The 24,018-nt window shown below is 42.6% G+C and overlaps 7 protein-coding genes across 7 annotated transcripts; 3 read left to right on the forward strand and 4 right to left on the reverse strand.

The window, feature by feature from the left end:
* Nucleotides 1–316: 316 nt before the first annotated feature.
* On the forward strand, nucleotides 317–2,301 carry N7509_011466 (putative MFS sugar transporter; the record flags this gene model as incomplete). Its single annotated transcript, XM_056636103.1, has 8 exons — nucleotides 317–710; nucleotides 768–857; nucleotides 910–1,319; nucleotides 1,375–1,566; nucleotides 1,620–1,714; nucleotides 1,772–1,928; nucleotides 1,981–2,041; nucleotides 2,096–2,301. The coding sequence occupies 8 exons, from the start codon at nucleotides 317–319 to the stop codon at nucleotides 2,299–2,301; spliced, it is 1,605 nt and encodes a 534-aa protein (XP_056486723.1).
* A 2,143-nt stretch (nucleotides 2,302–4,444) lies between these two features.
* N7509_011467 (uncharacterized protein) lies at nucleotides 4,445–5,363 on the reverse strand (the record flags this gene model as incomplete). The annotated part of the gene is made up of 2 exons (XM_056636104.1): nucleotides 4,445–4,635; nucleotides 4,844–5,363. The coding sequence occupies 2 exons, from the start codon at nucleotides 5,361–5,363 to the stop codon at nucleotides 4,445–4,447; spliced, it is 711 nt and encodes a 236-aa protein (XP_056486724.1).
* Nucleotides 5,364–5,877: 514 nt separating this feature from the next.
* N7509_011468 (uncharacterized protein) lies at nucleotides 5,878–7,313 on the reverse strand (the record flags this gene model as incomplete). Its single annotated transcript, XM_056636105.1, has 3 exons — nucleotides 5,878–5,945; nucleotides 6,198–6,748; nucleotides 6,814–7,313. The coding sequence occupies 3 exons, from the start codon at nucleotides 7,311–7,313 to the stop codon at nucleotides 5,878–5,880; spliced, it is 1,119 nt and encodes a 372-aa protein (XP_056486725.1).
* Nucleotides 7,314–10,045: 2,732 nt separating this feature from the next.
* On the forward strand, nucleotides 10,046–10,303 carry N7509_011469 (uncharacterized protein; the record flags this gene model as incomplete). Its single annotated transcript, XM_056636106.1, has 1 exon — nucleotides 10,046–10,303. One exon carries the CDS (start codon nucleotides 10,046–10,048, stop codon nucleotides 10,301–10,303), a length of 258 nt encoding a protein of 85 aa, XP_056486726.1.
* Nucleotides 10,304–12,639: 2,336 nt separating this feature from the next.
* Nucleotides 12,640–13,641, forward strand: N7509_011470 (uncharacterized protein; the record flags this gene model as incomplete). The annotated part of the gene is made up of 4 exons (XM_056636107.1): nucleotides 12,640–12,775; nucleotides 12,839–13,001; nucleotides 13,073–13,271; nucleotides 13,327–13,641. The coding sequence occupies 4 exons, from the start codon at nucleotides 12,640–12,642 to the stop codon at nucleotides 13,639–13,641; spliced, it is 813 nt and encodes a 270-aa protein (XP_056486727.1).
* Nucleotides 13,642–17,988: 4,347 nt separating this feature from the next.
* Nucleotides 17,989–18,586, reverse strand: N7509_011471 (uncharacterized protein; the record flags this gene model as incomplete). The annotated part of the gene is given in 3 exon segments (XM_056636108.1): nucleotides 17,989–18,353; nucleotides 18,405–18,564; nucleotides 18,575–18,586. 3 exon segments carry the CDS (start codon nucleotides 18,584–18,586, stop codon nucleotides 17,989–17,991), a joined length of 537 nt encoding a protein of 178 aa, XP_056486728.1.
* Nucleotides 18,587–18,633: 47 nt separating this feature from the next.
* On the reverse strand, nucleotides 18,634–19,811 carry N7509_011472 (uncharacterized protein; the record flags this gene model as incomplete). The annotated part of the gene is made up of 3 exons (XM_056636109.1): nucleotides 18,634–18,799; nucleotides 19,312–19,616; nucleotides 19,650–19,811. Coding segments are annotated over 3 exons (633 nt in total), but the record flags the coding sequence as incomplete, so codon positions are not given.
* Between the last annotated feature and the right edge of the window lie 4,207 nt (nucleotides 19,812–24,018).

Raw genomic sequence — 24,018 nt, forward strand, 5'->3', positions numbered from 1 at the left:
ACAATGCTAAATGGTTGTTGCATCGGTTAAATGTTAAACGGCAAAACGGTTATTGACCCATTTGCATTGCCACTGCCATCTGCCAAGGCCATCTATAGAGTATAGAGAAACAAGCTCCCAAAACTTCAGCAGATGCTGATAAACGGCTACGCGTCTAAACGAGAGCCGAATATTCGTCACCCCCGGGCTTCTCCAGAATAAAATCCATTCCGATCATCCGGGGAAGACCATGGGGGCGGATGCTCCACCTTATAAGGGCTCGTGAGCCCTCGATAATTCAAATATCTGAACTAAGGCAGAGAGACAACGGAAAAAGATGGGCTATACGACGCTTTGGAGGCGGCTCTCGCCGCGGCAGCTTAATATCACTATCCAGTTTTTCTCTCTTATCTCCATCTTCTTCGAAGGCTATGACCAGGGCGTCATGGGTGGCGTCAATGCCTCACCCAAGTACGTGACTGAAGTCGGTATTGGGAAGCCGGACGGCACTGTGACAGACATGACGCACCAGGGTGGAATCGTTAGCGTCTACTATCTGGGTGCTATCTTCGGCTGCTTTGCTGGAGGGTGGTTGGCTGACCGAGTGGGACGAATCAATGGTCTGCTGATGGGAGCATTGTTTGCCTTGGTCGGCGGCGCGTTACAGGCTGCCGCTCAGAATTCGGACTTCATGATCTGTGCTCGAGTAATAACGGGCATTGGTACCGGAGGTGAGTTTTTATGTAGCAGCAGACTGTTCAATCTTGTTCTGACTCATGATGATGCAGCCTTGACCGGCATCACCCCTGTTTTAGTGTCGGAAACCTCCTCTGCGAGTCACCGTGGCGGATTTCTGGGATACGTGTTTATTGCCAACTGTAGGAGACCTCCGAATTATTCTTATATGACGTGCTAACGGATAACTTCCAGATCTCGGGATATCAATCGCTTATTGGATCTCATTCGGTCTCGCCTTCATCGATAACGGATTCTCGGACGTGCGATGGCGGTTCTTACTTGCCTTCCAATGTTTCCCAGCCTTGATTCTCGTCTGCTGCATCAAGATGCTGCCAGATAGTCCCAGGTATCTCGCTTCAGTTGGTCGGAATGAAGAGGCACGTGAGCTGTTGGAGCGCCTTCGTAAGTATAGGGACAGCCCAGACGAAATTGACCGGGAGTACTTGGAGATTGTTACACTTTCGGAGGGAAGCCAGACCAGCTCTCCAATCCAATTTGCAAAAATCTTACTCGGGAAAGGTGGAAAGCGGCATCCGAATTTAGGCAGACGAGCTTGGCTGTGTGTCTGGCTTCAGATCATGGCCTCCTGGACAGGAATTACAGTATATACATCCCAGTCAGCGTTGTCTTGCTATTGTTTCTAACTTTTGGAGACAGGCTGTCACTGCGTATTCTCCAGTTCTCTTGCACGAGGCCGGATACAGCACCATCAAGCAAAACGGCCTAGCCGGGGGACTCAACACGGTTGGCATCATCGGTACCATAATAAGCACCCAGGTTGTTGATCGCCTAGGTCGCCGTGTCTGTCTAATAGGTGGTTCTGCGATGTTATTTGCTGTCAATATAATTGTATGTCTCTACTCATTTGGCAATTGTGATACCTATCTCTAACTGTCGGCCAGGCTGGAGCTATCTACGAGGGCTCTTTGAATAATCCTAATAAGGCTGCGCAGTATGCGCCCGGGGCCATTACCATGTTATTCTTGTTTAATATTGCGTAAGGTGTCCAGTTCAACTTTGGCTGTCCAGCTATGCTAACCTTGGGTCTCTTTAGGTACGCTGCAACGTGGGGTACTGTCGCATTCCTGTTGCCTACGGAGATATTCCCTAGCGACTTGCGAGCTCAGGGTAATGGATTTGGTATTACTGGGTGGGCTATCGGTGTGGGCATGACTACCCTAGTCAATCCTATTATGTTCGCAACCATGACGGTAAGCTACATAAGTGATCATGTAATAGAAGAAGCTGACCTGTATCACACAGAGCCGCACCTACTTCCTCTTCGCCGCTCTCAACTTGATTTGGATTCCCATCATTTACCTCTGTACGTTGATGCTACGACAAAGGATATATATGAACCAGAGCTAATCATGGTTAGTCTACCCCGAAACCCGCAACCGCTCCTTGGAATCCATCGAAGCACTGTTTTCCATACCGAGTCCCTTCTATTGGAAGATGGAGCAGGCGTATAAACTGCATGGTGATGTCTTGGTGGCACACAAAGTCAACAAGAGCGATGGGCTTGATGCAGGCCAGAACGAGTCGACATCATACGAGAAACCAGAGGTGCAGACAATCGCCTAATGTTCTGGGTCTCTTGTACAAATTTATGGGATTGGATATGGTTGATTTAGCAATCTCTTTCACGTGGGTGACATTTTGTCTATCCCAAGGGACCTGGTGCAGTCAGGCTGACTGCACGGCAGTGAGAAATCCTATACTCTATTGACAATTCCACTGGGGGGGCTCAGTGGAATTGCACGCACGCTCATTGGGCCGTGGTGCGTGCTCCCGCAGGCTCTAGTGCGTATCCGCTGAGGGGAAACCCTATCGAAAAACCTTAATTGTCATACGCATACGGGTTAGGGTATATGCATAAGAGGAGAGTAAACCCTGTAGATCTCTAGGCTGAGCCTGATGAGTGGTGATTTCCCTCAATAAATTATAAATTCCCTTAGCTTATAGAAAGGGCCTATCCTAGACGACCACTATAATCCTAGAGACCAGTTGAATACCATAGTATTATATAAACTATCCCAAAAGGCTTAGAGCAGTGAGCCTGACTGCTGGGCGGTCAGGATTTCTTAAGTATAGGGAGAATTCGCCCCACTACCCTCACTGCTCTTCGATTTCAGACCCTGACTGTGGTCAGCTTCTGTCGTATGATTTCTCTGAAAATTTAACAAGTTCTAAGTTTATATCTAATCTATACCTAGCTTGATTTCTAGATCCTACCGTCTTCTGTAGTAGTTGTACGAGCTAACTCTAAATCTTCAAAACTCTAAATATTCTTTAATGGGGTACGACCGGGAGGGCCTACTCTAGGGTTTTAGACCTACTTTACATATCTAGATCTAGTACGTTGTATTATATATAAAGAGATCTATCTTAAGATAGTAAACAGTCAGACGTAAGAGTTAAAGGAAAGTAAATAATTTGTCTAGGGCTGCAGCAGACGAATAGGTAAAGTAAAAGAACGCAATCACGACCATAGATACAAAAAGGATACAGGATCACAGACGCGGCCGTGTATACGGTCGTGTACGCGGTCACAGACCTAGTAGAGAACGCGTGTTGTGTCAGGAGGGCATACCCGCCTATTCCTAGATACGGCCATCAAAGAAGCCATTATAATATGATAGAGAAGATGGGAGGTAGGGTCGGGCCGGCCGACTCGACCAATCAGGGGCGGAGTAGATGCACTGAGGGCTGGGTGCATCACGTCCTAGAGTATAGGAGCAGCGCTCTGGTTGAGACGTAGAACTTAAATTTCCCTTCTGAAGCACTCATTGTCAGCCCTGGAGAAACTGAGATAATGGCTCTGAAGACGCTTTGTCTGCATGTTATGATGGATGGCAGAGATCGGAGATCAGATAGAAGATGTGTATTGGGATGAATCTATCTAGTGTAATGGGGATTTCCGCTCTCAACATCGGTACCATGGGGTCATGTGACAGAAACCTTCGCAACAGGCTCCTGTTTGTTTCAGGAGAATAAGTAACGTTCATTCTAGATTATCAATTCAACACGCATGTTCCCCCTTTTTATGAAATGATTCCCTGAGGCTACTGAGGTCGCGGTATCGGTATAGTGCTTATGAAAGGTTCTGTTATTCGTTCTATTGTTCGTTCTGTTAATTCTCTATAACAGCACGCTTGCCTATCGTCTCCTTGCACTCTGCGAGTGTAGTGGTGTTGTCTCTTCGCGATCGACCCGTCTGCCAACGCAGACTGCCTACGAGCATTCCCATCTTACACTAGGTAGAAAGCATCCTAATGTATGGGGCGTATCCTGGATGCCTGCGGCCCTAGGGCCTCAACATGTTACATACGTACTAGTAACTAGGTAATGAATTGAAGGTCAACTGGTCAATTTCAAGGTCTTAGATTAAGGAGCGGAAGTAGAGTCAGAAACAAAAGAGACTCTTTTAAGAGTCCTCCAATAGGTCAAAAAAGCAAGCAACAAAGCAATATGAGGTTGTTACTATTGTATTTCAAGCAGGTTGAAAACGTTGCAAATCTGACAATAAAGGTGACCAGGCCCATCTTTGTTACAGAATAATGCAAAATTAGTCCGAAAGTACGTTTTCTTCGTAGCAAGTAATCCAAGAGCCGCTACTTTTCTGAGCTGTGAGAGGGCGGTCTTGAAGTCGCTTGGGTTAGGTACCCAATCATATCCCGACTATCACTCGTAGGGAAATCCGATGTAAATGATCAGACTTTTCACCTTATCTCACTGCAATGTGGGCACCAGTTTTCGGGGTGTAACCGGTTTGTGTGGTATACATCAAGCAGTTGTTTCTGGCTTGAGGTAAGAAAGCAGCCACCTTGCAAGTTGGGACTTGGGCACATATGTCGACACAATCGGGTAAACTGGCCACTGTGTCAGCTGGCCTTTTGATAAGTCCCGACCCTCCACCTGAAAGAAAAGGGAGTTAGCAATCTTAGACAGACCTCTGGTGGCTCTGTAGGATAAACTTACTGAAATTACAGTTGACAGACCAACTAGAACCCCCTTGGTTCGTGCTGCCAGCACCTGTGCTGGTGGTCACCCCTCTGCCTGTGGGAAATGTTAGTTTCTCTGGGTAACCAATTGCACTAAGGGTCTAGAGATTAGGACTACTTACAGTCAGAAACTCTGCCACCTCCAGCAGAGGGACCGCCGGTTCCAGGAGCGGGACCACTTGCTCCCGCCTGGCAAGTATCACGTTCGCTCTTGAATTGATCTCGGGCTGTCTCACATGCTTGAAGCTTGGTTCGACAATCGTCTCGCTCCTGACAACAAGTTGAAGGGAAGCCACCCCCGGAAGCTACCACCTTTTCAAAGAAAATATAACCATTGTCGGGGTATGGAGGTCCCGCAGTTGCCAAAGCGCATCTGCCATCCTGAAGCCAAGTTACCCCCACTGATGCGGGGGCTCCAGCTGTTCGGGCGGCACAGGTAGCCGGATCATCATGACCACTTGTGAGGCCAGACAGGTCGCTGTCGGTCGCACGATGGTTGCAATAATAAGTGTATTGCTCGCCATTAAAGGTTTTAGTTCCGGTGGCTTGACCGCTCCCACATAGGTTTGCGAATGACTGTTGGGAGGTGCTCTGGCCGACAGCCAGAATTGGCAACACTGAGAGCAAGAGAGGAAGCTTCATTTTGTTTTGAAGGAGAGACTGGGAGCGGAAGTCCAGGGCTCTTAAGCAGAAATATGGGAATATGATAGAGGAAGCCTTGAAACAGCTTGGAACCTTGGAAATAGAAGTTGGAAGCTCTGGGGCCAAGCAGAATATATAACTACCTAGGTACTGCCTAGTAGGTACGTACTCTCGCTTTCAGCCATGGATCCTTCATCCATGGGATCATCTTGCACCCGGGCAGGGTAGCCACTGGCAGCCCTGGCGAAGTGCAGGAGACTATCCCCAGCAATGTTAGCTACTATGGGGATCACTGGCACATGCTGCATAATACTCACAGAAGGTATCCACCCCCTCGCTACGTACTTCATGCAGACAAATTGTCTGCGTGTATCTTTCTTTGTTTATTCCCAACTTGCATCTTCTATTTGTAAATTGCTTGTTTCAGATTTTCTCCACTATCTAGGTACTAACGTGTTTTGTTGGTAGCGAAATTACCGCCTAGACTAGTATTCAAGCGATCCACAGTCCTGTGCTACGTATCTGCACTTGTCCTCACATCTGCATCTGTTGTATCGATGATGCTGTACTTTCCAAGGTTCGCTTGCGAAGTCGGAAGCCTGATTTAAGAAAAATGACATATGCTTCAACGGTTCAACGCCAAGCGAGACGATAAAATTCAGTACGATTCACCGCCACGTCAACGCTGACAGTATGATACCATTAGTATAACTACCGTGTACATGTATGATGCCAGAATTACAGCATAGAAAGCTAATTGAAGCACTCCCATTCTATTTCGGTCCTTATTCTCCAGGCGCATATACGCACAACTGGTTTCTCTTTGATAACTACATCGACTGTCCCGGGGATCTCCGTCTGGAAACACCCAGCTCCAAATATTCAACCCAATCTTCGTCCCACTAAGCACTGGTAGTCCTGCGTGCACGGTTTCTTCGTACGGACTTCCATCTGGTCTGATATTCTCCCAGAAAAGGGCATTCCCAGCCAGAGGTTTGAATACCGTACCATTCTCCGTCGAGTAGCAATCGAGAAAGGCGCAGAGGGCCGAGTCCTCCCACCGTGGAATCATTGGGAAATGGGTACCCCCCCCCGTACATTTCCCTTCCAGCCAAACATTGAATGTAGACTTGCGGTCTGGAAGAATCGATCCGCCAATTGCGTCCAAATGATGTAGGAAGTAACCGTCCTTTTGATAGCGTTGAATTGCGAGGGGTTCAAGAGCCATGTTGGTCCACTGTTGTAGGGACTGCGCACGCTTCTCAATGCACTTAACCACTGGATCGCGCGTGAGAATAGCAGTTTCACTGCGTCGGTATTCCCCACCGTCCGTCGCTTCTTTGGTGGTGGGGTTGTATACCGAGGCAGGGACATACTCTAGCTTGCTAGGTTGATTATTTTGTCAGCAATTAACTCACTACCATGAAATGCTCCAACGTGATATGCTCACCTTGTCTCGATTAAATGAAGTCTCTCCTGCTCACTGAGGAAGGATTCGATATACATCATTCGCGGATTCTCCCCAAGCAGGTAGGCCTGGAAATCATGATGAGGGCACTCGATTGGGTCATCCAGCTGTATGAATTCCAGAAGGTTGGACGGGTGATCCTGAGGTGGTGGGGTCCACGGCGGTGGCTGGAAGAACTCGGCTGTTGATGCACCTGGAACACCGTTTTCTAAGGAGAAAACTTGACTGTTTTCTCCCAGAGAAACCCCATTTATATTCGCACCCGAAAAATGAAGATACAAAGGGATAGTTAGCTGCCCCTGAATGACCAACGACATTTTCCGCAGATTCCTGTTGGAGAGAAGGACAAACAGGGTGACAAAACAAGAACATGTAGAAACAGAAAGTTGACAGGCTCGGAAGTCAAGAAACAGCGAGAGCTCAGGGACCCTGAAATTTCCAATAATTCCAGACAGTGTTTTAGTTAATTTGCCATTGCCCATTAATCTTTCTGATGCATGGCATTCAGCCCTGGCAAGTTGAATGTCTCATTCTGTGACCGGCCATGACAGTTACACGCGAAGTATCCATCCGGATGCTTCACTCCCTTTGGCCCTTTCAGCTGATCAACTTGGTCTACCGCCGTAGGCTGGCTGAGCAGTGAGGTCCTTGCATAGTGAGTAAAATTATCAATTTATCCTTGCAGAGATCATCAGATCTGTAAAGGCACGAACACGTCTTGTCTCGCCCTCGAGTAACACGAAGATGGGGCAAAGTGGGTATTTGCCCCTATAGCTTCCCCATCTGCAGCACCTATCTCATAAGCTAAGAGCGCGATACCTAGGTATATTTGTACCTCATATTATAAGTGAGCTTGGTGGCGCATTCATAGACACCTACAGATGTAATGTAGTGTTACTAGGCGAGCTATTACATAGACGGGCCTTATGCACTATCATGTGGGTTTGGTCCTCTTCTCTATGTATAGTAACTGACCGCTGTATCCCAGGCGGTAACTGTATAATACAAATCTAGGTTACTGTATACAATACTGTTCAATATAACCATCTTCTACTAGTTAGTATCTGCGACGTACGTGCTGTTACAAAGGTTTGAGATTGGCCCAAGGAAGTCAATGCCTAGCTATTCTGAAAAGGCATGAGAACTAGGTAGTTCTAATTTTCTGGCTTACGAGTCTTCTTTTTACATAGATGTCAAACAAAACTCATCCCGACCGATATTCTTTTGCCTAGGATAGTTTATAACACCAGAAGAAGAAAAACAGGCGGGAAACTTGGGTGAAATTCTGACAACACTACAATCTAAACCCAGGGGAACTTAAAAGCACAAAGGACAATATTATGATCGTAGAAACGGACTCGAAGTTCTCAGTTCTTCTAGTATTGGATATATCCCCCCGCTCTTTCAATAACACCCCTGGAAGGCTCCATTTGAATCGAAGCCTGGGAACAATCCTCCCATAGCCGCGCAACTGGCAAAGTTCGGATCATTCTTGTTGACCGCACATGGAGTAGACCCTCCACCTGTTTTGATGGGAGGACCAATTGGAATCCATGGCATTCTAAAGAAGAAAGCGGAAGCTCCTGGAGACAGAGCAAAAATTGCCACGGAAACCGCAGTCAAGCGCATCGTGAGGTACTCGGAGGTATTTTAGTCTTTCTAAGAGCTTGATAAAGAAATAAGTGTCAGAATGGTTCAAATAATAAACAGAGGGAGAAGGTGATGATACCTAGGTGATCGAGGGTGGCGAGACCTAGGGGACTCGAGGAAAGCTAGTGGAAGGATGGAAGGAAATGGCAAAGCTTTGAGATCGATGAAGATAGAGAAGTAAGACAACAAAAAGACTATCCTTATATAGATCGGGGGTATTTAAAAGTGTTGAACTCATAAGTCAGCATTACTCACGTGGTCTTATGACCCTAGATGTATCGAAGCCTGTATCCAGCGGTCAAAGTACATGTTTACCTAAAAGGGTACGGAAGTGATCAACCTCATTCTCTGTTGAATCATTTTAAAAATAGCTTCTACTACATGCCTCGAGTATTCGGTTAGTTTTGCGATACCTCGGTATTTTGCTAACTAATAGACTCGTAGAAAAAGAAAATAAGCAAAACACACGAAAAACCAATACCGAAAGAAAGACGTAACATTGGTATTACGGACGTATGGTTTAACCCACATTACTAGTACATTATTGAGATGGTGATCGACGGACTTGCATTATTCTATTCAGGGAACCTTGCGGTGAAATTGGAGGAAATTTGTCTAAGCGTGCAGAAAAATTACATGACGAATACCTATGGAAGTCCCAACGTCTTGCAGTAGGTAAGGTGGCCTTCGGGCTCATTTTATTGATAAAATCTTCCTTGGTAGGTCTTCCTCTTCTCATCTATACATATCCTTCGTGACCAACATCAATCCTAGACTGAAGATTCCCCGTCTACTTGTTGACTACATTTCTATCTCTGTTGATTACGACTTTAAGTCGTTCTACAATTGCCATAATGAAGACAGGGATATCGCTTGGAAAGACCATCGTGGTCTTAGGCGTCTTGATGCCTCAAATGATGTTAGTTACTGCACAGAATAGTGGCGGATTCCCCCCCGAGTGGCTCTGGCAGCGGAGGCTCTGGTGGATTCCCTCCCAGTGGCTCTGGCAGTGGAGGCTCTGGTGGATTCCCTCCCAGCGGCTCTGGCAGTGGAGGCTCTGGCGGATCCCCCCCCCGAGCGGCTCTGGCAGTGGAAGCTCTGGCGGATTCCCCCCCGAGCGGCTCTGGCGGCGGAGGATCTGGTGGATTCCCTCCCAGCGGCTCGGGTGGTTCGGGTGGCTCTGGCGGTGGAGGCGGTGGTGGCTTCCCCCCCCAGCTCGGGTGGCACCTGCCCTGTCTCTCGGGAGACAGCCCAAAACATGCTTCCGCTCGTAGGAAAGCAATATGGCTGTTCCACAAGTCAGTCTTATTTCTTTCGATCATATAACCTCATCTTGGCATTCAAAGCTAACTTGCCAAAATCACAGACAATGGACAACTCTATGAATCGTCCGACGGTCACCATTTCTACATGCAATGCTGCACTACTATCCCAGCTGTCACGCCAATCTTTGGTTTTTCGGCTGTTGACTTCGGGGCTTGTATGGATGCATGTGCTCAGGAGCCTTCGGGTGATTGCAGGAGGTTAGCCCCCATTACTACCATACATAGCTACTGCATTAAACATGAAGACCATACTAATCACAAAGACGACATGGATCAGCGTTGGATTCGACTCGAAGCCGGCCCCTGGGGATACCGAGAATTGTGTTCTGTTCAAAACCGGGGATTTCTTAACAACAGACCACCCGAAGTATCACTATGCGTTCCTCGCTGAAGCCCCAACTGCGGAGTACCCTGATGATGACATCAAACTCTGCACCACAGAATGTCCCGGCTCCAATAATCAGGTTTACACTACGCCCTATGGAAAGGTATGGTAGTTCTGATAAACCCTGAGTCTGACATTCTTTACCTGATTGACTAATTGGAAAATCTTAGACTATGCGCATGGTTTGTGGTAAGAGACACGGCGTTCAGGCTGTGGTTGAACAGGTCGAATCTTGGGAGAAGTGTATGGATCTTTGCGGTAAACTAGTGCCATGCCAAAGCGTTGACTATCACCGCCGTACTAAACGCTGCTACTTTGGTGATCACGCTGGCGAGCCCACTATCGATGCCCCGGGCTACAGCGCTGCCTACTCCATGGGATGTGCAGGGGCCTGCTGTAGCTATCCCAAGTCCGATCTCTAGGTCAGTCGTCACCTCCAAAGCGTCCACCTCCTTCGATGGCCCCGCCCACCCCCGTCGGATGACACCGAACTGACTTTTAATGATGAGAAGTGGCAAATTAAGTGTGCCAGTTTTGATGGGTACGCAAATGGCGGATATAACTTCCCAAAGGAACCTGCCACAACACTTGAGGACTGTATTCAGAATTTTCAAGACGAAGTCAAATGTGAGTGGGCGGAGTATCGTCCAAGCGATGGATACTGTGGTGCACAAGTCAACGACCATTCGCAAGCAACTCTCAAAACGACCGTCGGGCTCAGGCGCATTTTAATTCGAGGCCAGTCTAGTTAGATGGGATAGTCACTTAGTGGGAGAAATACATGAGAGATTTCTATCTCAAGGCCGGCTTCTGTCTCTTTTTCGGGTCTTCCAGTTATTACGCATTGCTACTTTTCTACCTAAGAATGAACCTCTCTACTGCCTAATTTACTAAATTTCAACAAAGCATTATGATCTTGGTTGTTTGCGGAAGGGCTCTCTAACCTTTTAATGTTCAATTTGCACACTTGAGGATCCCTTGAGCACTAATTTATTTAAAAATTAATGCATATATCATCCAAGCTATGATCACTCCAGGTCAAGTTTCAACATCATGACGAATACTAAGTTGATCTACTATTGAATAGTGCAAGTCCCCGGTGAAAGCAACATAGGATACTTTTGCTGCATTTAATTTTGATGCAGCTCAAACCCCGGTGAGGGAAAAGCGAGCTATTACCTCCCGGTCACCGTAGCCAATGTAATACAGCAGGATTTGGAATATAATAGCTATTCTGTAATAATTACAGTACGTCTTCGGTATCTTACTAGTCATAGGATATTACATGAAAAGTTGGGTGTGTACAGTATGTAAATTTCCAAATACTATGGTACGTGCCCCATACACTCAGACAGCCTCGAAACAATGAGAGATGTCTGTGTCTCGCCTGCATTTGATACATCACAACCCCTTGTCTGCATCGAGCCGAGCCGAGCGGTAACCAAACTAGAGACACTAACTAAATCTTGGCCGCATCTGTGGGGTAAGAAATGATCTACAGGCGCTATTTCAACCACTGAGAACACCATGCGAGCCAGTTACACGACATTGCAAACATTTTTCTCACATTAAAGGGGTCCTGACAAATTACACTGTCTGGCCAGTATATTGGAGACGCATTAGCGTGCATTGGCGTAAGATATTGTAACTTACGGTATCATTGCGGCTGAGTGCTCATACAGCCAGGTGTCCTAGCGAGAAGCAATCTTGGCTGAGTATTTGAAATACGAGATCAGAATTGTGATCTCGACGACAGACTCTTCAATATACTGGCCAGACAGTGTAGACTGTCCAAGAAACTGTCTGCAATATGGTGAAGTACGTGAATTTGGCGCATGCTGCTACATACAGTACCTTGCTTGTCGATCCATGCATCCAAGAGATTAGCAGAAATTGGCGGCAACGGAAGATCCCTTTCTGAACAGCATTCATTTGGGGCAGGCAGCTCATCGTAGGTTTATGCGAGTCGATCAATGAATTTGTCATTTTCCACTCAATATAGAATACCTTCTAGTCGTTTTGATGTGGCTGGCTGAGCATAGAGGATGTCCTGCTAGTCCGTGCATTAAAACTAGGTCTTTCTGCACGTAACTATGTATTGGACCTCTGTTCTGAAGCTTTTAGACGGTAAATGGAATCCTCAAATTACCCCGATACCTACCATACAATGGGCTTCTTGAAAATTCCTACAAAATATGTAGGGGACAAATGGTTACACAAGTCTATGTATAGGAATTTCAAGTTCTAGCTATTCAGAGCTTCACCGATAGTTTCTTGAATCGAGTTGCCTAGCTTTTTAGTGTCTTTAATTTCTTAGCTATCACGAAACTCCTTGCCTCCCTGTTCTTGAGTTTGATTTAAATACGGATGGCCCCCCTGGTTTAATCTCAATTTCCGTTCCTCTGTTGACACAGAAACGTACCTTTCCGATAAGCTTTCTCCATCGGAATGATTCTCAAGTCCACTTTTTTCTTCTTCTCGTTTGTGGTGAGCTTGGTTGAAGGCCAGAGTCGTTGTTCCAGGCCCCTCTTTCCCGAGGAACCTAATATTGACGTGATCGTCGACAATCCATCATGCCCTGGTGGTTAGTCTCAGTTCAATTACTACAATCATAGATTGACCACTAATTTCTCACTCCATGCTTCAGACTACGGGAAGCTCATTCAAACTAGTGATGGAGGTTACTTCAGGTTGATGTGTTGCACACATCAACCCAGTGGAATCACCAGTGTGGGCTCCAAGGGCAGTGTGGCGTCGTACAAAGACTGTCTGGATTTGTGTTTGAGTGATGCGAATCCAGAGTGCGATAGGTGAGAGGCCTTTTCGAAACAAGAAAAAATGCTCGTATTTGTTAACACCTTCATTTTCCCTATGCCAATAGTGTCACCTACGATGTGGGTAGAACTTGTGGGTTCTACAAGAACGGCGGGTTTTCTAATGAACCCTGTGGAAATGATGAGCATGACTGGCTTTACTACATCGATCCCCCACCACAGCCGGCAGCAAATGACCAAATCGTCTCCTGCTCAACTGAGTGCCCTACCGCCCATGGCCAGAAATATGTCTCTGAGTTTGGCGAGGTATGTTTATTCCTTGTGTTGCTGCGTTTCAGTGTTAACATTCTATGACTCCTAGCTATTCCACATGGAGTGTGGCAAGCGCCATGGTACCATTCCCTTTCACCAAGAGCACCAAGATACCTACCGTGACTGCATCGACGCTTGTGCCAACGTTCCAAAATGTTCTAGTGTCGATTATTCGAACCGCACACTAACTTGCTATTATGGTACCCACTCTGGAGGACCTCCAGTTGATGCGCCGGGCTATTACAGCGCCTACTCGCTCGGATGTGCAGGGGCTTGTGAAAAGGGTGATGATGGTTGCGACTGTGGTGGGACGAAGAAATGCCGAGGCCGGGGAGCAGGGGATAACTCTCATGATGAGCTCTAGACAATCCTATGAGTTTCTGGTATGAGGTGATGGACCTCAATCGCCAAATTGCAGCTCTTTCCACTGAATCGTTACTAGCTATTCTCAGACTCTGCTCCAAGCTGTTAGCGATAGTCAAAGGATATATTCTCGGACTAATTTTCACATGAAAGTACCCTTTCTAGACAGGGTTTCCCGCTAAAAGAACATGCTATTATATTGACTTAGGTTGGGTCCGCAGCATCCTCGTAGATATGGAAAACTAATTAAGTCAAATAAGTAACACTCTGTTCTCTTACAGTATTAACTATTAAGCCCTCTATAATCGTTTTATATGTGGTACTTCTATTTCCACTTCTGTAATATAAGGCTATCTGTAGATATCCTCTCCTAGCCTAGATATAACTGAATAAGTTACTTGGGGTTCCCGCTGCTCTTTTCGGTTTAATTCTGATCCTGCCTTTCTACGGAATGTGGAACTCAACTTAAGGCGTAGTTCGGACTGGACCTTTACTAGAGGTACCTATAACTATTCTACGTTGAACTACAGTATAATTCTGAACCCCTCCATAGTTAAGAGAGCGGGAGCTAGGCTGAAAATCGACTAGCGTACACAGTTATTCAGGAAAACGGACACTGTTATTCAGAACTCTCCTCCCACTACTAATATACCGGTTTTTTATCTTCTGAAAGCTGTAAGGAAATTATAATAATATTAATCATAGTTCTGCAAATTTTTAGTCACCTTATCCAAGTTTTAGTAGTTTTATTCAAGATTGTTATTTCCGACCGTAGAATATATAGCCGTTTGATTATACTTTAAAGCTCTCTAATGACTAAATATATTTCTGACCTTAACATCCGTAAAATATTAAGTAATTATATTAACTAGTTATAAGTAATTATACTTATTACTAGGACGTCCTAAATTTAAAACTCCTCAGAAAACTTACCCTTATAGACTAGCCCTTTAATCTATCTACTAAATATAGACTATAGTAAATGTCACAGGATTCCGAGTATACAACACCTCCGACACTTGACGCCGATCCGAAACCGAATCCCCTTCGAGTTACCTGCATATCGAGGCCTACCCAAACCCTAATGTATTTAAGATCCCACAAGTATTCAGGATTCTTGATCTCTTTAAGAATCAGTCTGTATATTAACTGTCTAATCTAATCTCTACTATCCGATATCCTTGCCTAGTTACAGGTCTCTAGCCTAATAACTTAGTAACTATTATAATTCTAATTCTTCTTTATTGACTACCTAAGGATTAAAGATAGTGCCCTCTACGCATCGAAACCCCGTATCCTCTTACGATAGCGCTTATTCTAAACCCGCTACGCCTCCTCTGGCTATTTGACAGCCCGAAGTTAAATTAATCCCGGATCAACCTAGAACCCCTATCGAACCCGAACCGGACCAGATATCTATCTATAAGACTGCCGAACGCATTGTTAATATATCGTTACCCTCTCCCCTATACAGGATGTAGATCTGAGGAATTATAAGTAAACCTACAACTAGAAGCGTTACAGAACTTAATCAAGAGGGCCTGAAGGAAAAGAAGCGTAAAATTAAGCGCCTTAAAGAGTTCCTAGCAGTTTATATATATCTTAAGGAACTTACTGCTTAAGTCTCTGAAATTTATACAGAAGACTTCTTAAATAACCTGCCTACGAATTACAGGCAAATTAAAGCTAAGAAATATAAGAAAGTAGAGGGTTTCGAGGTCGATAAGTTTAAGAGATTATTTAGTATTTAAGAGTAAGGAAATTAGCTCTTCTAACTTAGTTACGTCTTCTAAGGTAATCCTAGGGTTTATAAGGATAAGGAGATAAAGATCCTTATAGAAGTTAAGTACCTTAATTCTAATTGTAAAAATAATTAGACTGCAGAAGAGAGATACCTTAAGGATAATAATAATAAATACCTTAGTAACTAGGAGTACTTTAAAGAATAGACTCTTACTCTAATATATAACAAAAATACCTTTACCAGAGAAGTTAGCGATAAGATAAAGTACTATTGCCAACGAATCAACGAAGAACCGAAGATTTTTTCTATTGCCTTACAGATCTAGAGTATTATCTACCCTAGGTATTCTAAGATAAATAAGCTTACTGTTATATATCGAAGCTATAACAGTAGTTAACCCTATATATCCGATAATATACAAAGAATATACCTATTACCTGTGCAGAATAGGTAGAAGAAGTACAGAGTATATAGGAATTTAATAAAGCAAAGGTACAAAAGCGTAATCTATTTAATAATAATTCGAATTTAAGCTCGAAATACCTACAACTTAATAACTTATTTCTAAACCGGTCTAATAGTAAAGAATAAGATTAAAAGGGTCCTGAGTATTTATGCCTAAAAAGCTTTTATAGTCCTAGATTAAACCTAAATCAAAATAACTTTAATTTAAACCTAAATTAAAACAACTTTAATTTAAATCTAAATTAAAATAACTTTAATTTAAATCCGAACCTCTCTTATTTCAGAAACAGACCTTACCCGTTTCTCTCTTAAAACAAAGATAATTCTAATTATACCTCTGTTATTAGAACTAGTCTATCTAGTTTCTTTAATAAAATACCCTCTAGCTCTTATTTTAACTATAGTAAGCTAGGTTACTAAGTAAGCGAATATTATTTGCTGCTAAAAGCTCTAGGAGCTAGGATCTAGGAAACCTACTTAAGGCCCTAGTACTATTATAACAATACTTAGTCGAAAAGCTTAGAAAAAGTACTAGAGTTAAACTAACTCCTATAAGTTCTAACTCCTAGTCTTAAGTAGGAACAGTTGTCCGTCTCTATATTCTGATTTATATCTGAAACAATATCGAAACGTATACAGATATTAATATCTATATAGAGGTAGATCTTATCAGCTATAAATTTGTCTAGAAATATTACTTTAATTAAGTAAAGTATAATACTCTTCTTTTAGAAGTAGTAGGTTAATAAGATACCCCTACCTACAGTATATAGACTATTCTAATTATTATATACAACTCTTAAGAAACCAAACGAGAGTTCTTACGTCCTTATATTATAGTTAACAGAGATCCCTGTCTATCTAGGTCCCCTGTACTGTTATTAAATATAACTATTCAGAAAATACAAATTATATTAGTCCTATAGCAAAAATAGTAGTAGTTTAAATATAAGAAGGAGATAATAGAGTAGTTAGAACCTTACTAGTTAAAAAAGGATACAGAAACTAAGCTTATATATTTATAGTTATTAAAATATCTAAAGAAGTCTAGCTTCCTCTAGAAGAAGAAGAAGAATTAACTACAAATCAGAATTAAATTTCCCCTAAGTTATTAGCGTTTTAGGATATATTTAAGGCGTAAAACTCTAAGATTATACTGCTATAGAAAGAAACTAATTATTCGATTAACCTTAAAGAAGATATATTACCTCTGTACGGCCTAATCTACCCCCTCTTATAAGCAGAACTTATAGAGTTACGGAAGTATCTTAACGAAAATCTAGAGAACAGTTAAATCTGACCCTCTAAGAGCCCTGTAGGTATACTTATTTTATTTATACCTAAGAAGGATAGAGGACTATACCTCTACGTTGATTATTAAGGATTAAATAAAGTTTCTGTTAAAAACCGGTACCCTCTGCCCCTTATCTCTAAGATTCTTAACCGTCTTTCTAGGGCCAGATTCCTTAGTAAAATAGACGTATAGGATATATACTATCAGATTTGTATTCGAAAAGAAGAAGAATAGAAGATAGTTTTCTGTATAAGATATAGCTATTTTAAATATATAGTTATACCCTTTAGCCTTACTAGACATCGCCATAACCCATAGGCCTTGCCAAAGCCCGCGGGCTTTTGGGCTCGGGCCTATCCGGGCCGCTAATTTGGCGGGCCGGATAGCCCGGCCCACGGGCTCAGGCCTATACCTAAGGCCCACGGGCCGCTAGTAACGGGCTTCGGGCCGCTAGTAAAGCCCGGCCCACGGGCTCGGGCCTCAATCTAAGGCCTGCGGGCTTTCGGGCCCGGCCTACGGGCCTGTAAACAGGACAAACACTAGAAAATTTGATAGTGCATAAGTTATTCATATTTCTAAGGTATTGTATTGTAATGATTAAAGCTCAAAGATATATATTATAGTTTCAAAAAGAGAATTTCATTAAAGTCTAACTAGTACGGTTCAAACATATCATAGCGTCTTGCCCGTTTGCGGCTCCTGCCTGATACTCGAAGCTGAGTCTCTGGTGGAGGAAGTAATCCTGAGTCAGAATAATTATCTTGATCAGGCTCAGATCCACAAGCAATAGTCCTCTGTATACTAAGTGATTAATCTGCTACAGCTACTACTGAGGCTTGTTCAACCTAAGCTGTATCCTCCTCCTCATTATCACTAATAGGCTCTAGCTTATCTTTCTCTCCTGATACTCTTCTTTCCTCTCGCTCTGCTTCTATATCTTGTTGTAAGAGATATGCTTCTTGAATCATCAAATCTGCAGTTTTATTCTCAAAATCAGAGGTGCAATTCAGCATTATAAGATCCTGAATTGTTGTAGGATTCAGTGAGCTACGTCGATAATGGCAAATATTACGAGCTGAGTTGAATAGGCACTTAACACCTGTACCAGTTGCAGGGGCAGCAAGAAAGTCCTTTGCAAGACATGCAAGTAAAGGATATTCTTGTTGATAATCCTTCCAGTAAGTTAGAATACTCTTCGCTTTTTGTATTCCTATAAATACTTAGTAACAGCTTTTCTCATATTGAATAATTAGAGACAGACCTGCGTTAAGATACCGACTGACTTCATCCTGATCGTTTTGCTGTAGATCTCCTACTACTGAGCTTTCAACTAAATACTCAATATTATCAAAGCTTTCATGATCAGAGCTATTCTTATATAGATCATCAGTCTGGACATTAAGTTGTCGGTTTTTGTAGGTCTTAAAATACCGCTGTAGACATTGTCGATATCTGTGGTCCTAGGGCATAGGATTATTTTTGCCTTGTACCTATTCGCGGGTAGTAAAGAATCTTAATTTTTTCTGAGGATGAAGGATTGTTGCAATAGCAAAAAGATCACTATAAGAGTCATAAGTCTGAGAATAGTATTTATCAAGCTTTTCCTGTACAGCCTCAAGAGCAGTAAGCATTAGCTTCTTCCAAGAAACCCTTTTCCTGCTAAGTTAATTGATAGATTTCTCCAGATGATCAAATAGCTGATTATAAATTGTAAAGACCAAATAAATTATAATATCCTTTGTTCTGGAGAGGGCTATTGTATATTTAAAGAAAGGATCTGTAATCTAAAGAAGATAATCTACTTAGCGCTATTGCTCTTGATTAAGCATAAGGTATAAGGTATTCTTTTTAAGACAGAATTAATCAAAGAAAAGCCGTAGACGTTTTGCTCGGCGAAGCATCAGAAAGGTAGAGTTCCAGTGTATTCTAATATCTTAAATTAGAAGAATCCTGTGTTAATCAGGCTGGAGATTCAGAAAGCTCTTACAACGTTTAGAGCTCGCATTAATATAGATTACAAGACTGCAAACCTAGAAATATAGTATATTAGTATTTAGTCTTTCTCTAATATAAGGAAAGGATTAATACTTACTTTCTTAAGAGTATAGGTAATCTCTCTTTTCCTCTGATTTTTACGTATTGCTTAGTCCTTCTTATTCGACCAGTACTCAGTTGTATCATTTTTTGGCGATGCTTTTATACGGCCAAGAAGCTGATTCAACGCAAGCTGTATAACATATGTAAGACATAGAATCCAGACGATTTGTATCTGCTTACGAAAAGGCTCTAGCTCCTCAGATTCGTGAAGACTTTGTATTAATGTTTTATTATTAGATATATTGTCAGTAGTAACCGTAAGGACCCGGTCTAATAGCTTATGCTTCTGCAGAATTATAATTAGGACCTTTGCAAGGTTAGGACCTAAATATTCCCCGGAAAGAGGCTCAAAGCTAAGTAAGAGCTCTCGATAGTTCTAATCAGCGTTAATAAAATAGGCAGTAATTACTATAAAGGCCTGCTGGAATAGAGAGGTCCAGCAGTTAAGGGTAATTAAAAGCTTATTTTCCCTAGGAAGTAACTCTAGCATCTTCTCCTGGCGCTGTGTTACTGTAAGGCTAAGCTTAAGCTTTGTAGCCTTAGGGCTTAGAATCAGAAGCCTTAAAGATATCTGTTGTGCTATTTGTATTAACTTAATGAAGTCAGGATATGTAAGTAGTTAAAATAGGAGATAGGATTAAGAGATGAGACGTAGTTGAGCAGCGTTCTATGAAGCAGTAGTAATCTGGGTAGTATGATTGGCAACCTATAAATAATATCTTGATTAGTAAACTAGAGATATTTATTAGAATAGTATATAGATAGGGTAGCTTACCGGTTTTGTAAACTTCTTAATCTTATTCTGTTTATGAGAAGTCTTACAACTTAGGCCTTTAAAATAGCGGCTTATTGTAGTCAAACTACCACTACCTTTAGGGTGCTTTAGGATAGTCTGACAAGCCTGACAGAGTACTCTTGGTATACCTAAATCTGCCTCTGCCACTTGTTGAAATCCCTGCTATAAGCTAGAGCTCTGTTCAGCATCCTAGCGTATCCTGTTTGTACGTCTATAGTCGGTTCGAAGCTACTAAGATAAAAAAAGCTCTGAATCCTTTGTTATGTTGTAGATAGCGTAGGTGCGATAGCGATGTTTGTAGTAGAGGGTAACTTATTGAATTTTCTGTGGGATAGGGTTTGGGCCTCCTAGCTAATTCAGAAGATATAAAGTACTGGCTGAAGGGGCGACTAAGTATGTATCGGATAGCGTGTCAGAGGGTAGAAGTAGGTAGGAAGCCTTGCTAGGTAAGGGGTCGATAGGAATTATAAGAGGTGTATCTGACAAAGAGTCTGGTAGGGTATCTTTATCAAAAACAGATGTCTGGTCTGCTGAAAGCTGAGAGAATTAAGACATAAGTAAGAGTAGGAACTGGCCGCTGGTAGCTTAGATGTCTTAAAAGCCTTATATCTATTTATAAAAGTATGAAATATTTAGAAGATAGTAGCTTAAGATCCATAATTAATTAGAAAGAAAGGATGTAGCAGATTTTGTAGGCTGTCTAAAAGCCTATAGGCCAGTAAAAAGCCTGCTGACCTCTAAAAACTCTCTTTGTCTAGTAGGTCTTTCGGCGGAAAGATTATGGGTGCTTATCTCTGGGTAGAAAGATAGGGGTAGCTTTGCTTTCAGCAGAATAATTAGGGTAGTATCTTATGATACTTTAAGGCTGTCTAGTTTATATATCTGATTAATATATTCAGGGATGCAGGGAAGTGGATAATAGGGTATAGCTAGTGCCAAACCTAGCGTACGTCTAGTAGCAAGCCTAGTAATTATATTGTCAGTATTTAAATTAGCAGGGATTTAAGTAAGGGCTGTTAGGCAGAAGGGTAGAGAGACTACGTATCAGAAAATAAGAAGATCACAGAGCGGATATACAAACTAGGTTTAGGCAGCAGAAACTCTTAGATACTGATTAACTCCTGGCTTAAGATAAAGCGGGTACCTAGGGTTAATCTGTATAGGGACGGCCCGCGGGCCTGCTGGCCTGCGGGCCTATTGACTACACTCGGCCTAAAATCGACATTCGACCAGTACTTAATGATAACTTCTGGTAAAAAGAACTCCCTAGAGATAAAAGTTACCCTGGAACAAATAATATTTTTAAAATCCTGTAAATTATCTTATCGTAACAGTATTTTTGATTTTGTTAAATATCTATATTAAGCTAATTTAGTCTTGTAGTATAGGCCCTGCTAGAAATTAGATATAGATACATCAGTGAAAGATATATATCTTTGACTTAGGAGCAAAATTACTACTAGCTTAGCCTGAGGTATGATTAACGTAATTATGTTATATAACTATATAGGCGGTTGCTAGGCCAAGGTTCTGTTTTACACTTCGAGCCTATCTCTTATTCTTTAATAAGTCCCCTTCTGCCTCAACAAGATATGACATCCCTATAAAGCATAGGTTTCAGCTAAAATATTAGCACTGCAGCCTTAAAAGGTCTGTTATTAAATCGATAAATAATCCTTACCTTACTAAATATAAAAATAAGCAGGTATACGTCGATCGGTACGTATTGCAAAAGACGCGTTTTCCGCAAAAGACGCGTTCTCTGTAAGAACTTCTAAAGATTATAAGTTTGCTACTGATAACTATAGTATCCAGGACTGATACTAGCAAAGCAACCTTGCTGGCGTTATTAAATATTATCTTTTTGATAAATGTACTATAATCTGGTTAGTATAGCTTATATCTTGAAGGCCTCCTTATTAGTTTATATCTGATAATTCCCAGCGCTACTAGTATAGCCAGTACTTCCTAGATATCTCTTACTGCAGACGCTGCCTAGAGGATTATCTTTCGGCGGAAAGATATAGCTTGGCCTGGTTTACAAGGTATCTTCCCTCCTGTCCTAGGTTATGTCTTAGCTAGTACTTCCTGGATATCTCTTTCCGTAGCCGCTGCCTAGAGGATTATCTTTCGGCAGAAAGATATAGCCTGGCCTGGTTAGTAAGGCTTATATCTTTAAGGCCTCCTTATTAATTTATATCTAATAATTCCCAGCGCTACCAGTATAGCCAGTACTTTCTAGATATCTCTTACTGCGGCTGCTGCCTAGAGGATTATCTTTCGGCGGAAAGATATAGCCTGGCCTGGTTTACAAGGCATCTTCCCCTCCCGTTATAGGTCGTGCCTTCCTTCTATAGAAGACTTCCCCTTTAGGCGTACCTTCCTTGATTACTAACTTCCCTTTTTGGCCGTCGAAAGCTGGCTAATCAAAAGCCTGCAAAGTATATATAAGCTTCTTTTAATATTATTTAAAACTTAACTTCTTTAAACTTCTCCCTTTTATCTCGTTTCCTTTCACCCTTTTACTTCGAAACCTTTGATTCTTTAACAAAACCAAGACCTAGACTACCTTCTGCTCTATCCTTTGTTCGCAAAAAGGGTATTTCTTTATGTCCTAGGACGTAATCAAGCCGGATATTTCGTTCCTAAGTCCCTAAGAGACCTTCGCTAATCGAAACTGTCAACAATACCGACAACAGCCATACCGACAACAGCCACACCGACAACAGCCACAGCCACGAAAGCCTCAGCTACAAGATGTCTCTAGCCCTCCGCCAAACCACCAAGGCCCCGTTGCCTCTGATCTCTGATTCAGCAGAGATCCTTAGTAGCCTTACTATCGGCAATAAGTACTTTAAGACTACCGAAGAGCTTCTGCAGTGGCTAAGCTCTATTCTAAAGACAGATGCCTATCGCATTATCAATAATTATCATGATGTTGTATTTAAGTAACTTAATACGATTGAGCAGGTTCTTTGTGATATTCATACCTAGGCTCAGAACTACAAGGTCTACGAAGGTACTTATAATATTTATCAATTCGAAGAGAAATAGAAGGAGGTGGCTAAGATCGCCTAGCGCTGCGCTGCTTAACGGAAGACTATAGATTCCCTTCGCCAGAGAGCAATCCGCAAATAGGGTAACCGTGCTCAGTCCCTTCTGATTTACCTTCGCACGAAATCAATATTTGATGTTCTCAGCAAGATACTCAACGCTAAGCTTCTATTCGATAACGTCCGGAATACTGTGAACAATACCATAATTAAGCGAATTAGTGGCGGAAAGCAGGGTAATTACAGCCAGAAGCAAATCACCTAGGGGGATCTTAAAAAGGTTGTTAATCAACGTTAATTTAAAAAACCTAGAGCCAGAAAGATCTGCTCCTGCAACTTACAGATTAGCTAAGACGGCTTCTGTTGTAAGTATAGTAAGGGTAATGATCCTAATAACCAAGACGACGATCCCGGTGCCGGCAGTGATAACGATAGTAACGTTACCATTGCTTCGCCTCGCATTCGTACTGTTTCGAATACACCTGTGCCAGCTCTGAACCCTGATATCAACATAGAAGATGTAGGTAACTCTTAGATTCCTCCTCTGCCAGAGGATACCACAATAGAAGATATGTTATCTATTCCTCCTCTAGCAATAACTGTACAACTAGATCCTGCAACAGCAGTCTAATCAGGCCCTGTAGCAGCAGTTGTCCTACGAAAGCTACCTACTGATTGTATGTATACTGTTCAATGCAGTAGTATAAATCGGATTATCAATACTGCCGTTAAGGCAGGGACTCTGCGTACGAAGCTAGTGATGTTGCAGACTATTAGGAAGATAATCTATTTAGTTGGTTTTATTAATAAGCAGTTAATTTGCCGTGAACATACATTTAAGCTCTTTGAGCTATTTGATATAAATACTAATAGCAAAGGCTACAAGAACATGACTATGCGTATTAGCTATCTGTATCAGTACTTAGATT

Source organism: Penicillium cosmopolitanum, assembly GCF_028827165.1.
Source record: "Penicillium cosmopolitanum strain IBT 29677 chromosome Unknown utg000009l:1.0-9042332.0:1.0-9050551.0, whole genome shotgun sequence".
Taxonomy (NCBI): domain Eukaryota; kingdom Fungi; phylum Ascomycota; class Eurotiomycetes; order Eurotiales; family Aspergillaceae; genus Penicillium; species Penicillium cosmopolitanum.